General features: G+C 36.2%; 1 protein-coding gene across 1 annotated transcript in view; it reads right to left on the bottom strand.

Annotated features, from left to right (window-relative positions):
* Positions 1 to 9,392, bottom strand: part of LOC145678562 (putative peptidoglycan muropeptide transporter SLC46) — a 35,771-nt gene extending 26,379 nt beyond the window's left edge. The window contains exon 1 of the mRNA XM_081748861.1: positions 8,433 to 9,392. Within this exon, the coding sequence (XP_081604987.1) occupies positions 8,433 to 9,375 (943 nt within the window). The 5' untranslated portion in view covers positions 9,376 to 9,392. The remainder of the gene's footprint in view (positions 1 to 8,432) is intronic.
* Between the last annotated feature and the right edge of the window lie 3,896 nt (positions 9,393 to 13,288).

Raw genomic sequence — 13,288 nt, 5'->3', positions numbered from 1 at the left:
TTCTATATTTGTTGTAGGCCTAAGTATGTAATACAGAGAATCCGATTGGTCACCTAGATTGCTAAACAGCATATTTTCCTGCAAAATCTCCAAATTTATTAATCATGGAAGATGTGTTTTAAAGCCTGATGCATTCTAAAGACAATAACGTACAAGCCATGAATCCAAGGTAATAAGGTATTGACAGAAGTAATCATGTTTTGATATATTTTTAAAATTTTAACAATTTTGCCTATTATTTTGGTTTGAATTTTTCTTTCATCTTCATATCTACTATGTATATTTTCATAATTAGAAAAAAATTCAGAGAAAAGGTAATATATTATTTTTACAATGCAGCGTTCATGGAGATGTTTTTACTCTGATTCTCGCCAGAGATGCTCAAATAAGTTACCTGATTTTCATTTTGTACAAAATTTCCTGAAACGTGGTGTGTACACGAGTTTTGACCTGTTGGATGATATCAGGATACCGTCTCATGACAGATAACACATGAGGCCACAGAATGTCCGTAACGTACTGTTGTACCGTGAGAGTTCCCTAAATCACTACGGGATGTGACCTGAAGTCATACTCGATGGCTTCCCTCACTATGACGCCAGGAATAACACAGGTGTATCTCTCTAAAACATTGGCACGATCTTCGGTGTCTCTCTCCCATCGGCGCCTCCATACTCGCAGACGATGGTCATCCGACGTAGTGCCGAACCGAAGTTCATTGTTGAAAACGATGCGATGCCACTCGTCAGTAGTCCATGCTTCCAAGGTATGGCACTTCAAACACAGACGTACGTACGTATTGTGGTGTTAATGATAGCCTACGCATGGAACAGTGATTTAGTTGTCCGGCTGCTACTAGTCTCTGACATAGAGTGTTGTAGTGAGTCCATTACTTGTGCCTGGATGGCAGGTGCAGATATAAAGGTGTTACGATATGCTTGGCGCACAACATGGCTATCTTTTCACAGTGTGGTTGGACTTTGTCGACCAGAACCTTGATGTAGGGCTGTTCCGATAATCGAGTAATCGATAACAATTCGATAAAATTTCAAAACCGTTTCATCGATAAAGAATTTTAATTTTATCGAATTATCGAACTTTCGAGACTCTCGAAATGATCGAGACTCCCGAAATGATCAAGACTCCCGAAATGTTCGAGACTCCCGAAATGTTCGAGACTCCCGAAATGATCGAGACTCTCGAAATGATGGAGACTCACGAAATGTTCGGGACTTTCGAAGTGTACGATGCACTCGAAATGTAAGAAACATTATACAACTTCGAGATACTCGAACTGTTTGAGAATCTCGAATTGTTTGAAAGCAGAAAATACAGAAAATTATCTATATGATCGCATTTGTCGAGTCGCTTGAATATTTGCAAAAGTTCGGGATTATCGGAGTGTTCGAAAGAAACGATGTATTCGAGGTTATCATAGTTGTATATAATATGTATTGCATATAGGCAGTGTGTTCATTTTAAAACTTCTCTCCTTAGCAATGTACTGAAGGAAAAGTTTTTCCCCACAGATCTGTACAAGGTTTAAGCAGTCTGTCAGAAGAGAGAAAAAGGAAGAGAAAACATGCATCACCCGAATGGAATTGGAATCCAAGATAACATTAGCGTACTAATAGTCACTTTGCCGATTGCGCCAATAACGGGGCAGGCAGAAAAATAATTTTACATGTGATTTCGACAAATACAACTTTGCAATAACTTATCTGATGAAAGAAGTTCTTTGACTAGTTTGGCTGCAAGAAGAAATCATTGGAGGGGTGAAGGAACCGAACTGTTCATCACTACTTTTGATAATACCCGAAACTTTGATAATACTCGAAATGTCGATAATACCCGAAACTTCGATAATACTCGAAATGTTGATAATACCCGAAACTTCGATAATGCTCGCAATTTCGATAATATCCAAAACTTCGATAATACTCGAAATTTCGATAATACCCGAAACTTCGATAATTTCAAATACTCGAACGGTTTCGAGTAAGCGATGACAACTCGATAAATTTTCACTCCCGAAGTTTGATAGGTCTTCAGCCTTATCGAACACCCCTACCTTGATGACGCATTGGCTTGACTTCCCTAATGTCCCCATTCAGTTGTATTGGGCCAATGTTATGTCTGAATGCTCCACATGCCTAGATGTTGAACGATTTGAATAGCCGGTCACATGTGGACCTACACACATGAACATGTGGTATTCTCCGTGGTCCTTCTCAGTACCCACTCAGTGATGCCAGTTTTGTAACAGCAAAATTCCCCTCCAAAGCCAAGAAATTTCCCGATTTGATGCAAAATTTCCCGTCAACCTAAATAGATATAGTTTACATCTTCTAGTAGTAAACAATTTTGAAAAATACCGCTTTAGACGGACTATGACTTACAATTAGAGATGCAAGGGCTCGGAAGAAAAACGACTTTTTTGGAAAAAAAACTCGTTTTTTTCTGCTTCGCTTTCTTGCTTGGGAAAGTTTGGGCTTTTTTGAAAATTCTGCTTTAAATTGATAAACCAGATTTTATTTCGCTTCTCTACAACACAAAAAGTCATTTAATTAGTGGTTGATGCCGATAATAATATAAAACCTCGAAAATAAACCATGAATTTCGAAAAGATATTTCAAACAGTTTTACTTCTCAACATATTTACATTATGAATTCCAAAGGATTAACCAATGTATATAATAAGATTTTTTTAACCTCCTACATACAAAAGTAAGCAGGGTTGGCAAGAGCCATGGTTGTTTTTGAAAATGCCAAAAATCCGTTTTTTGGGGGGGAGTTTAAACTAGGATTTTTTGGTTTAAACCAGGTTTTTTTGGGTTTAGATATTTTGCTTTATGTATTTATATTACATATTGACAGAAATAAGTTTTTTTCGCCTTGGTGTTATTATGCAACAACGGGGTTATGCTGGAAGAGGTCACATAAGCTTAAAGAAGTCCGGTCAGTAAATTTCTTAAATTGAGAAACTCCCTCCCTAGCCATCGAGAAAATCCCGTCATTACTCTAAATGTAAAACAATAACGGAAAAAATCCTGTTATTGCTTTGCATGTAAAATTTAAAGGTCAACGTATCATAACCAGTACGCTAAAACTGAGGTATTAAATTACAAATTTAGTACGTACATATCATTGAAAGTACAATCCAAGCTAATGTTGGAAGCTACGTAGGCAATCGATAAATTTTGTCAATTTATATCAGTATATTTAAGCAACCTTGGCTTCTTTATAAAACAACAGACATTCAGGCATGCAGAAATATACAATTTAGTTTCGTTTCGTATGTTCAGGCTTAACATCCTTACGTAATACCGAGATTATCAAGGAGAAGATTTTCGCTTAAAGTGACATCCGAACCGCTACTTTGTTTACGCATGAAAGAAGGGTTGCGGTTCGACCGAGAATTGAACATGGGACACCTTGATTAAGAGATGAAAAGGAAACAAAACTAATGCAGATGGTTTGATGTATGGAAACATCACCATGAAGTTCACACGATTCGCATTTTTCGTACCATTTATTTTTTTTTCGGTTTAAACCAGTTGTTTATTTAAAAAAAAGAAGAAAAACAGCTGGTGTAAACCAGCCAACCCTAAAAGTAAATACTTCTTTTTAAAAAATACTCAAATAAGTAGCAAAATTCTATGTAGTATTTTTACTTCAAAATATTCCATACCCTCTTTTTGGAACAAAATAAAATTAAAATAAAACATAAGAAAAATACTTAGATTTATATGATACACTTAAAGGCTGCACACCTAGAGCTTTTGGTTTTGTATATTCTTGAAATTCTACAGTTTTATATAAGCACCATCATGGTTTATTCAGTCCTCAAGTTTTCTGTATTTTTAACAAGAGGGATTGAACATGAAGGGTGTGAGATAAGAACATGGTAACCCATAATTTTACTATTTTAAGAAATTAGAAATTTTCTGCTGCACAATCCATTTTGAAAGTCGGAAAGCTTATTAACTCAGCAATTGAAAATTTGATAGTTACCATGTTCTTGGCTCACACCCTTCATATCATTATGGAACTCTCCCCACCCCACCAACACACACAAAAAAAAGGACTACGGAATATATTTAAGTTAAGATAAATACAACTGCACAACAAACATGATTGACTGGAGCTTTTGCGCTTCTATCGAGAAGTCCGGAATTCAACTCAGCATTCGACCATTCTGACAAAACTTTTCTTCATTCCATCTATGAAGTAGAAATAGTGCGTGTACTGTGAGTTGGCTGACTTCATTTCTTATTGTTTTTAAATCGTTATTATTACTAATTACCAGCAGTGACGGTTTTGCGAGGGTTAGGGGGGCGGTCTTTCGGACTGAAGCCTGTTCCCCAAAATTACGGAATGTCTAAAACAAACGAAATATCTATTAGTTATGCCTTTACTCATAAACTTTAAGTTGCCGTCAAATAAAAATTACGAATGTTTAGAAAAACTAAACATTAGTAAGAAAAAAAAAACCTCCCAAAATACTTTTCTAAATCCGCCACTGATTCTCAGTATAAAATGATCTTCAAGGTTGTATCCGGCAGATTATCGCTAAATATATAAACGAAACGAAATACAGTATTAGTTATGCCTGTACTCATAAACTTCAAGCTCCTCCCAAATAAAATTAGGAGATTTTAGAAAATGAAACAATCAGAGAAACCCGTCCCAAAGTACGTTTCTAAATCCGCTACTGATTATTTGTATAAATTAGTATTCAAGGTTGTATCCGGAAAATTATTGCTAAATCGTTGCACAGCTACAGTATAACAGAAATTTGGAATTACGGTTAGACGGATATATTGAAAAACGTACGCTTTGACGGATATATAGAAAAACGTAAGTTTAACTTCTGCGTTAGAAGCTAGAGTACTAAGCTCTTAGAAATGAAACAGACGACAAACTGAAGTGATATCGAGAAGAAAAAATATCGATAACTCAAAAGTTAAAATAAAGTTAAATAGCCTCTAAAATTGCCCTCAAATACTACATTCTTCATGTTAGCTTTAATTCGTAAAACATGTGCTCCATCCATCTTGATGGTGAATTTTAGAGCGAAATATGGCATTTAGGTCATGGAATTCTTATCTAAGTATAGAATATACTATAAGAAAGCTATTTAGATAGAAAAATCATGAAAATGAAAAAAGCCAAAATTTCCAAAATTCTCGGTTTTTCCCAAAAAAGCCGGCTTTTTATGTGAAAAAAAACATCGATTCAAAAAAGCCGGCTTTTTTGCATCTCTACTTACAATGGAATTCATTCTTGTAGTATAAAAAGATATTATTTATAATTATGCATGGTAAGATAAAAAAAATTAAAAAATACCGTGTACACTTTTTTTTTTTTTTTTTTTTGTAACGAACACTATGTCGTTCTTTATCGTTTGGAAGGGAATGCTATGTTCTGCAACTCAGTTGCATTGGCCTAACGATTTTTGTGTTGCAGCACATTGCTTGTTCCCTGTCACAAAAAAGGAAAGAGAGATACAGCGATTGGCAGGGTATTTTGGAATTGCTTTACATTAACTTGATTTTTCAAGTTTTCTTTTTTGTGTGTGTGTGTGTGTTTCTGAGGTTCATTTGAGGCGTATAGTTTCTAAATCCGCCATCTCCAATTTTCAAAAAAAATGAGGTAAGTAGATTTACTGGTATTCCTTTCCATGCCCTACATGATGGTGAAAAGAGTTGTTTGAAATGTCGCCACCTCCACCCTCAATTACTGCTTTAAAGTTCAGGGTAATCTTCAAAAGCCGCCATCTACACTCAGCAGTGTGTTTGTAAACCCCATCATCTCGGTTCTATTCTATTCTATGCTATGAATTGAAGACCGACGTTAATGAAAAAAAGTTGCAAGATGTTGTTCTACTCCTAACGAAACAATTCGGGGAGAATTGGCGTGCTAATTCAAACTTAGCCATTTATGTTGATGCTGAAAAGAGACTGACTGCTTCAACAGAAGAAAGTGTAGATGAGGATTAGGCTGAATGCCAGTGTTTCGAACTTGATTCTGATGAGAACTATATCTGAAAACAGTGTAAAGATCACTTTCAATCCTTTTCGTGTTGGTAAAGGTGGCATTTATTCCGAAGTTCCCAGCCTGTTATGTCAGGCTGTTAGGTTAGGTTAGGTCGCAATGGGTTAGATTAGGTTAGTGAGGTGAGGTTAAGTAAGCTTATGTTACGTTAGGAGACGATATTTCTAAACGGGCTGGGAACTTCGGAACTTGACCCGTAAATGTAGCTAAAGTACTATGATTATAGCTTCATTTTTTTTCCTTGTTTGTGCACATTATAATGTCACCCAATAAGTTAATATCGTTGTTTAGATTCAGTTTATCTCCATCTACTGTTCTGTTCTGAAATCCATCTACTGTTCTGTTCTGAAATAGTTATCAGAAATTATAATAGTAATGATTTGGAAGCAAATAAACCCCAAAAAACTTATGTACGTTTGTTTCAAAACCCTCCAACTCCAAAAGTTGTTTTCAAAATCCGCCATCTCCAAACTCCTTTCTGCAATAACCGAGAAATGGGATGAGAGAGATTTTTGTCATTTGGTAGTTTTAATGAATGTCCTGAAAGCAGTAAAGTATTTATAAAAAGAAAAGTTTATCTCACATAATCTCTGAGTTATCATTTTTACCTGTTTTTCTCGAAACCGTTTATGAAGGAGATGGCGGATTTAGAAACTACACGCCTCATTTATATCACACAAGAGCTCAGTGTTAAGGGTCTTATACCTAAAAAAGTTGAGAATGTCTGAATTTACCGTTTTAAGCCTATTTTAAAGAAAAATTCCGCTTCCCACCAGTGCTAAGAATTTCGCATTTTACAGGAAATTTCCCGTCAATTGACATAACTTTACCCACTAAGCTTCTAACGCTGCGCATTTCCCTTATATGCTCTGTCAGGCCTAATAACAGGGTCACATGGCTCCGTTCTAGCAGTCACAGATCATTACTATTCTAATAATTTTATATGCCGCCAAAGCCATTCACATGTACGAAATTAAGTCGACTTAGAACAATTTCTTCTTTTTTTGTCGTCCAATGTATATTAACACGCAGTGTACGTAGCAGAAACAACTCGTTTATCTCGAAACAACTCATTTAACATCTAAACCGATAATTTTATGGATACTAGTCTCTGGTCTTATGTTTATGGTTTTACTTGGGAGTAGCCGAACACTTAGAGTGGTCGTAGGTTCTCTTCCCAGGAAGGGTACATAACCAACACTATGAGGCCATTCATGGACTACTGCTTGACATAAGAGGTAACAAACTCCGATGTAGTCAATCGTTTTGTAGATACACTAATTTACTTCGGGATTCATGAGTAATTGCCAACATTTGTTTTATTCCATTCTACCTAACTCGTTCCGTACCCTTTATTTCTCAGTCTGCTCTCTCTCTTCTTGCTCTGATCGTAAAAGTCTGTTCCTACGTCATACATTGGCTAGTGGGAAATAACTACTGTCAACCAAACTCACTCGATCGGGATCAAACTTGGAATGCAGATAGACCTTGACTTGCTATACAAGCTTATGAAATATTATGCAATGCAGGCCTTTGGTTTCTAAGTTATACGTAAAATAAAAGTTATATGAAGGACAATTCTTTAAGACTATGCGTTAGTTTTACTAGTCTCAGACTGCAAAAGTAAGCTTTCACGTCATACATGGATTAGTTGGAGATACTTATATCAGTGGTGCCCACCCCCCCTTATGTCCATGACGCACCCCCCCGCAATTGTCTATCCATAGGTATTCTTCCATGAAAAAAATCTTTTCGATTAATTTTTACCCCCCCCCCCGTCAAACATATTTATATAGATTTTTAACCCCCCCCAAATATTTCAATGACGCAGTTTGCGTCATAGCCCCCCCTTGTGGGCACCCCTGCTTATATGTACTGTAAAGTAACCATAGACTACGTGTGCAACCTAAAGGAATCAGTACCCAGACTGACGCTTAGTGAAGTCGAGAGATCAAATGCTTGTAAGCTGAAGCTAAGTGGATTTGAAGGATTAAAAAGAAGGGATGATGACGTTGATGTTAATTAGCAGAAGGACCTAAAATTTAAGAATATTGAGGTTGAAGGGATCTGCAGATAGTATGATTTGAAGTTACATCATGAGGAAATTACTTATAATATAGCTTCAATTATGATCACTTCTAATAAATAAAGTTCAAGTTAGCTTCTTCGTAACGAATATTAGCACAAATGTAATTTGAAGTTTCAATTTAAAATTTACTGAGCTCAGTTAAATGTTTAACAAACCCCATTTGATTATATCTTATTTGTTCAGCATTTCTTTCCTTTCTGTACATGAACATTAATTTTGTTATAATAACAAATTACTATAATAAAGATTAGAACAAACAGTTTGCGAAAATTAGATAAAACCTTACCCATAACTGGAGCATTAACAAAGAAAGTAGCTAGGATCATTAGAACAAACTGAAGTCTTTTGGAACCATCTCGTTGTCTGAATGCAGTTTTGAAAGTCTTTGCAAGTTCCTTCACGTCAAATATCTTCGCACAACAATTATCTTGAGATTCATCTTCCTCCCGAGGTATGTCATGAATTCTAAAGATTGTATAAAATAAGCAGAACATGTAAATAGAAAGTTCTGTCCAAAATATGCCACCAATTCCAATTTGTCTGTATGCAAAACCACTTATGCCAGTCCCAATAAACAACCCGATAAGAAAAGCAGCAGTCGCTACTCCCATACGGACAGTCCTTGTTGCTTCACTACTTATGTCACCGATATAGCTGAACATTGTCATTGTCAAAGCTGTGCGACCACCCGTCAGACCCGTAGGCAAAGCATCAAGAAAAGCGGTGAATTGTGCTGGCCACTTTGAAAAGAGAAAGGTAACCAACATACCAAACACTGACAAAAGTTGTCCAAAGAACACTACAACCATCACAGGCTTCCTGCCGTTGCGGTCACTCCAAGAACCCATAAATAGCACAAAAATAACAGGGAAAACATTGGCAATGATAGTCTTTCCTACGTCAATTTTGGCCACAAGTTTCTGAGATTCTGCTTCATGCTCTTTAAACACACTGTTTCCTTGCACCATAGCTTCACATGAATGTCTTCCATATCCCAAATTAATGTTGCAGGCTTTCAGTAGCATCAAATTAGAATATGCAACACCCTGTAAACCAACAGCTATCATTGAAGCCAAAAGAACAGGTTCAATCGTAATTTTTAACAGGATACATTTCACCTTGTTCCAAGAGTTCTTCACAGCTAGCATTATGTTCTCACTATGAGGTGTATACTCAATCTCAGTTCGTTGTTCATCTTCTTTACTTGGGATTTGAAAGTGCTTAACCATTTGTGATAATCGCTGATTACACACAGTAACAAGGAAACAAAATGACTTTTAAATTTCACCTGAATGTGCATTTCTGTATCTTATTAAATAAGAGCTTATTTCATCTCCAAAACAGTAAATATTGTACTACCGGTATCTCTGTTTCAGATAAGAAAATATTTTTTACTTTTCTTTTCTTATCTGTTGAGTACGTTGGGCAAGATCTCGATAAATTGATGTCGCAGACCAAGATAGTGTGAGCATGACTTGCACTTTTCTTGGAATTAACATCAAATCACCACTTATTTAAGTAAGTCAAGTTTTTCCTATGAAATTAATATTTTTAATATTTGAAGAACTGAATGATAAAATCAGTAGTTGCCAAAGACTGTCCACCGACGTAAGAGTTTGTTCCTTTAGTAGTATATTAGTGTACAATTTACTAAAAAGCATGTGTCTCTCAAACTTAAAGGGTCCATTTCTCCTGCCCTCCCAAAATAACGGCTCTGGATAAAATATAATAATTTTATCACGTATGTACGAGGATCATTCAGAAAGTAATGCCTCCAAGCCCACTACTTGTCCAACAATATTGCAAACATTGTGAACTGCTTATCATTAATGCACTCATGTTAAGGCTATGGAATATTTCACTTTCTTATCTCTTCTCGTTCCAGAGTAATGGAGCAATCCATGGCATTCAGTGGTGATGCCCGGTTGAAACAGCGGGCTGTCATTGAATTTCTGACTGCGGAAGGTTGTGCGCCCAGTAACATTGTTCGTCGGCGACGAGTTGTGGCTACACCATTACAACCGGAAACGAAGCATCAGTCGATGGAGCACCACCAGATATCCTCTCCTCCGCCAAAAATTTCAAAGTTGTCCCATCTGCTTCCAAGTTGTTGACAACTGCCTCATCTTGTGTATAGTCCGGATCTTGCGCCATGCAACTTTTGGCTCTTCATCAAACTTGAGGATCATTTTAAGGACCAACTCTACAGTTGTGACGCGAAATTCGAAACTGCAGTTAGGCAGCCACCAGTCTTCGACGACAGCATGAAAAACTTTCTTTCGCGTTAAAAAAAAATGATGCCACAAGCATGTTATTTTTGTCATTTCTGTGATCCATTACAGATATATGTCTTAATTTTGGACAAGTTTTAGTTAAAGAAAAGTTTTAAAATAATTATATGTTTAGTGTATGCCTACCCAGACAGCATGCTTGCTTGCCGCATGCTTGCCTGTCGCTTTTATTTGATTTTATTTCGCTTTCGCTTATACACAAAAGCTTATTTTTGCTTAGCGCAAGCTGTAGTGCGGGCAACCCATGCTTCACTTGCAAGTAGAGATGCAAGGGCTCGGAAAAAAACCGGCTTTTTTGGAAAAAAACTCGGTTTTTTCTGCTTTGCTTTTTTGCTTGGGAAATTTTGGGCTTTTTTCAAAATTTTGCTTTAAATCGATAAAGCAGACTTTGTTTCGCTTCTCTATAACACAGAAAGTCATTTAATTAGTGGTTGATGCCGATAATAATATAAAACCTCGAAAGTAAACCATGAATTTGGAAAAGATATTTTAAACAATTTTACTTCAACATTTTTACATTATGAATTCCAAAGGATTAACCAATGTATATAATAAACACATTTTAACCTCCTATATACAAAAGTAAGCAGAGTTGGCAAGAACCATGGTTGTTCCTGAAAATGCCAAAAACCCGTTTTGGGAGGGCAGTTTAAACCAGGCTTTTTTGGGGTTTAAACAAGGTTTTTTGATTTAGATATTTTGCTTTATGTATTTGTATTACATATTCACAGAAATAAGTTTGTTTCGCCTTGGTGTTATTATTCAACAACGGGGTTATGCTGGAAGAGGTCCCATAAGCTTAAAGAAGTCCGGTCAGTAAATTTCTTAAATTGAGAAACTCCCGCCCTAGCCATCGGGAAAATCCCGTCATTCTTTTAAATGTAAAACAATAACGGGAAAATCCTGTAAAATTTAATTTGCATGTAAAATTTAAAGGTCAACGTATTATAATCAGTACGCTAAAACTGAGTGACACACAATCATAGTCAACGTCTTACGAATAAAATCAGAAAAATAAACACACTGCTGAACAAGACTGCACTTATTTAATACTAGCAGCGTTCACCCCGCTTCGCTGCGGTCACCCCGGAACGCAATAAACTTTGTTACTTAGATAATTTTTACTTTTTCGCTTTCAAATTGCAGTAAATGTTAACATTATAGCGCCTGTCATTTATGTTAACCCGCCGAGTGACACGGTCATGCGGGTTGCATATAAATACGTTTATTTTTATACCTATGATGAACTAACAAAGGATTTGTACGTTATGGACACTTGAATGGTCAATTATCTCAAGACACTGCTAATTAAAAATTAAAGTGATATGATAAAAACCATCTAGGGTCCAAATCCTAATAACCCCCCAAAAATGAAAGAAATTGGTTCAGCCGTATTAGCGTGATGAGCTAACAAAGGATTTGTGCGTTCTCTTTTATATAATAGATAAAAACACATTTACACGTGACGTTTCGATCTTCTATCCAAGATCCTCATCAGACGTGAGTGTACGTCTGATGAGGATCTTGGATAGAGGATCGAAACGTCACGTGTAAATGTGTTTTTATATTAAATAAGTGCAGTCTTGTTCAGCAGTGTGTTTATTTTTCTAAAACTGAGGTATTAAATTACAAATTTAGTATGTAGGTATCACTGAAAGTCCAATCCAAGCTAATGTTGGAAGCTAAGTAGGCAATCGATAAATTTTACCAATTTTAATCAATATATTTAAGCAACCTTCGCATCTTTATAAAACAACAGGCATGCAGAAATACATAATTTGGTTTCGTTTTGTATGTTTAGGCTTAACATCCTTACGTAATACCGAGGTTATCAAGGAGAAGACTTTCGCTTAAAGTGACATCCGAAAGAGTACTTGGTTTACACATGAAAGAAGGGTTGTGGTTCGACCGACAATTGGACATGGGACACCTTGATTAATAGGTGAAAAGGAAATAAGACTAATGCAGATGGTTTGACATGTGAAACGTCACTATGAAGTTCGCATTTTTGTTCTTTTATTTTTTTTTAGTTAAAACCAGTTATTTAAAAAAAAAAAAAACAGCTGGTGTAAACGAGCCAACCCTAAGAGTAAAAAACTTCTTTCAAAAAATACACAAATAACTAGCAAAATTGTATGTGGTATTTTTACTTCAAAATATTCCATACCCTCTTTTTGAAACAAAATAAAATTAAAATAAAACATAAGAGAAATACTTAGATTTGTATGATACAATTAAAGGCTGCACATGGTTCTGTATATTCTTGAAATTCTACAGTCAAGTTTTTTATAACCACCATCAAGGGCGCCCATCAGAGGGTTAAGGGGGCGCTTGCCCCCCCTAGAGGAAAATGTACTTCAGAATATTGAAAATCCAATAGGAGTTTTACATAAGTTACAGCAAAATTTGAAACTATTTTTGAAACGTCGCTTATACTTCCCCTCCTTGGAAACCACAACATGGGCGCCCTTGACCACCATCACGGTTTACCCAGTCCTCAAGTTTTCTGAATTTTTAACAAGAGGGATTCAACATATCATTACGGAACAAAAAAAAAAAAAAAGACTACGGAATATATTTAAGTTAAGCTAAATACAACTGCACAACAAACGTGACTGAGTGGTTGGCTTTTGCGCTTCTATCGGGAAGTCCGGGATTCAGCCCAGCATTCGACCATTCTGACAAAGCCTTCCTTCATTCCATCTGAGAATGTAGAAATAGTGAGTGTACTGGCCGACTAGGAGTGTAGGAGTTGGCCGACTTCCTTTCTTATTGTTTTTAAATCATTATTACTAATTACCAGCAGTGACGGTTTTGCGAAGGTTAGAGGATCGGTCTTTCGGACTGAAGC

This window comes from Thermobia domestica, chromosome 2 (genome assembly GCF_964235325.1).
Source record: "Thermobia domestica chromosome 2, izTheDome1.hap1.1, whole genome shotgun sequence".
In the NCBI taxonomy this organism is placed as follows: Eukaryota; Metazoa; Arthropoda; class Insecta; order Zygentoma; family Lepismatidae; genus Thermobia; species Thermobia domestica.
This window is presented reverse-complemented; position numbering and strand designations above follow the sequence as displayed.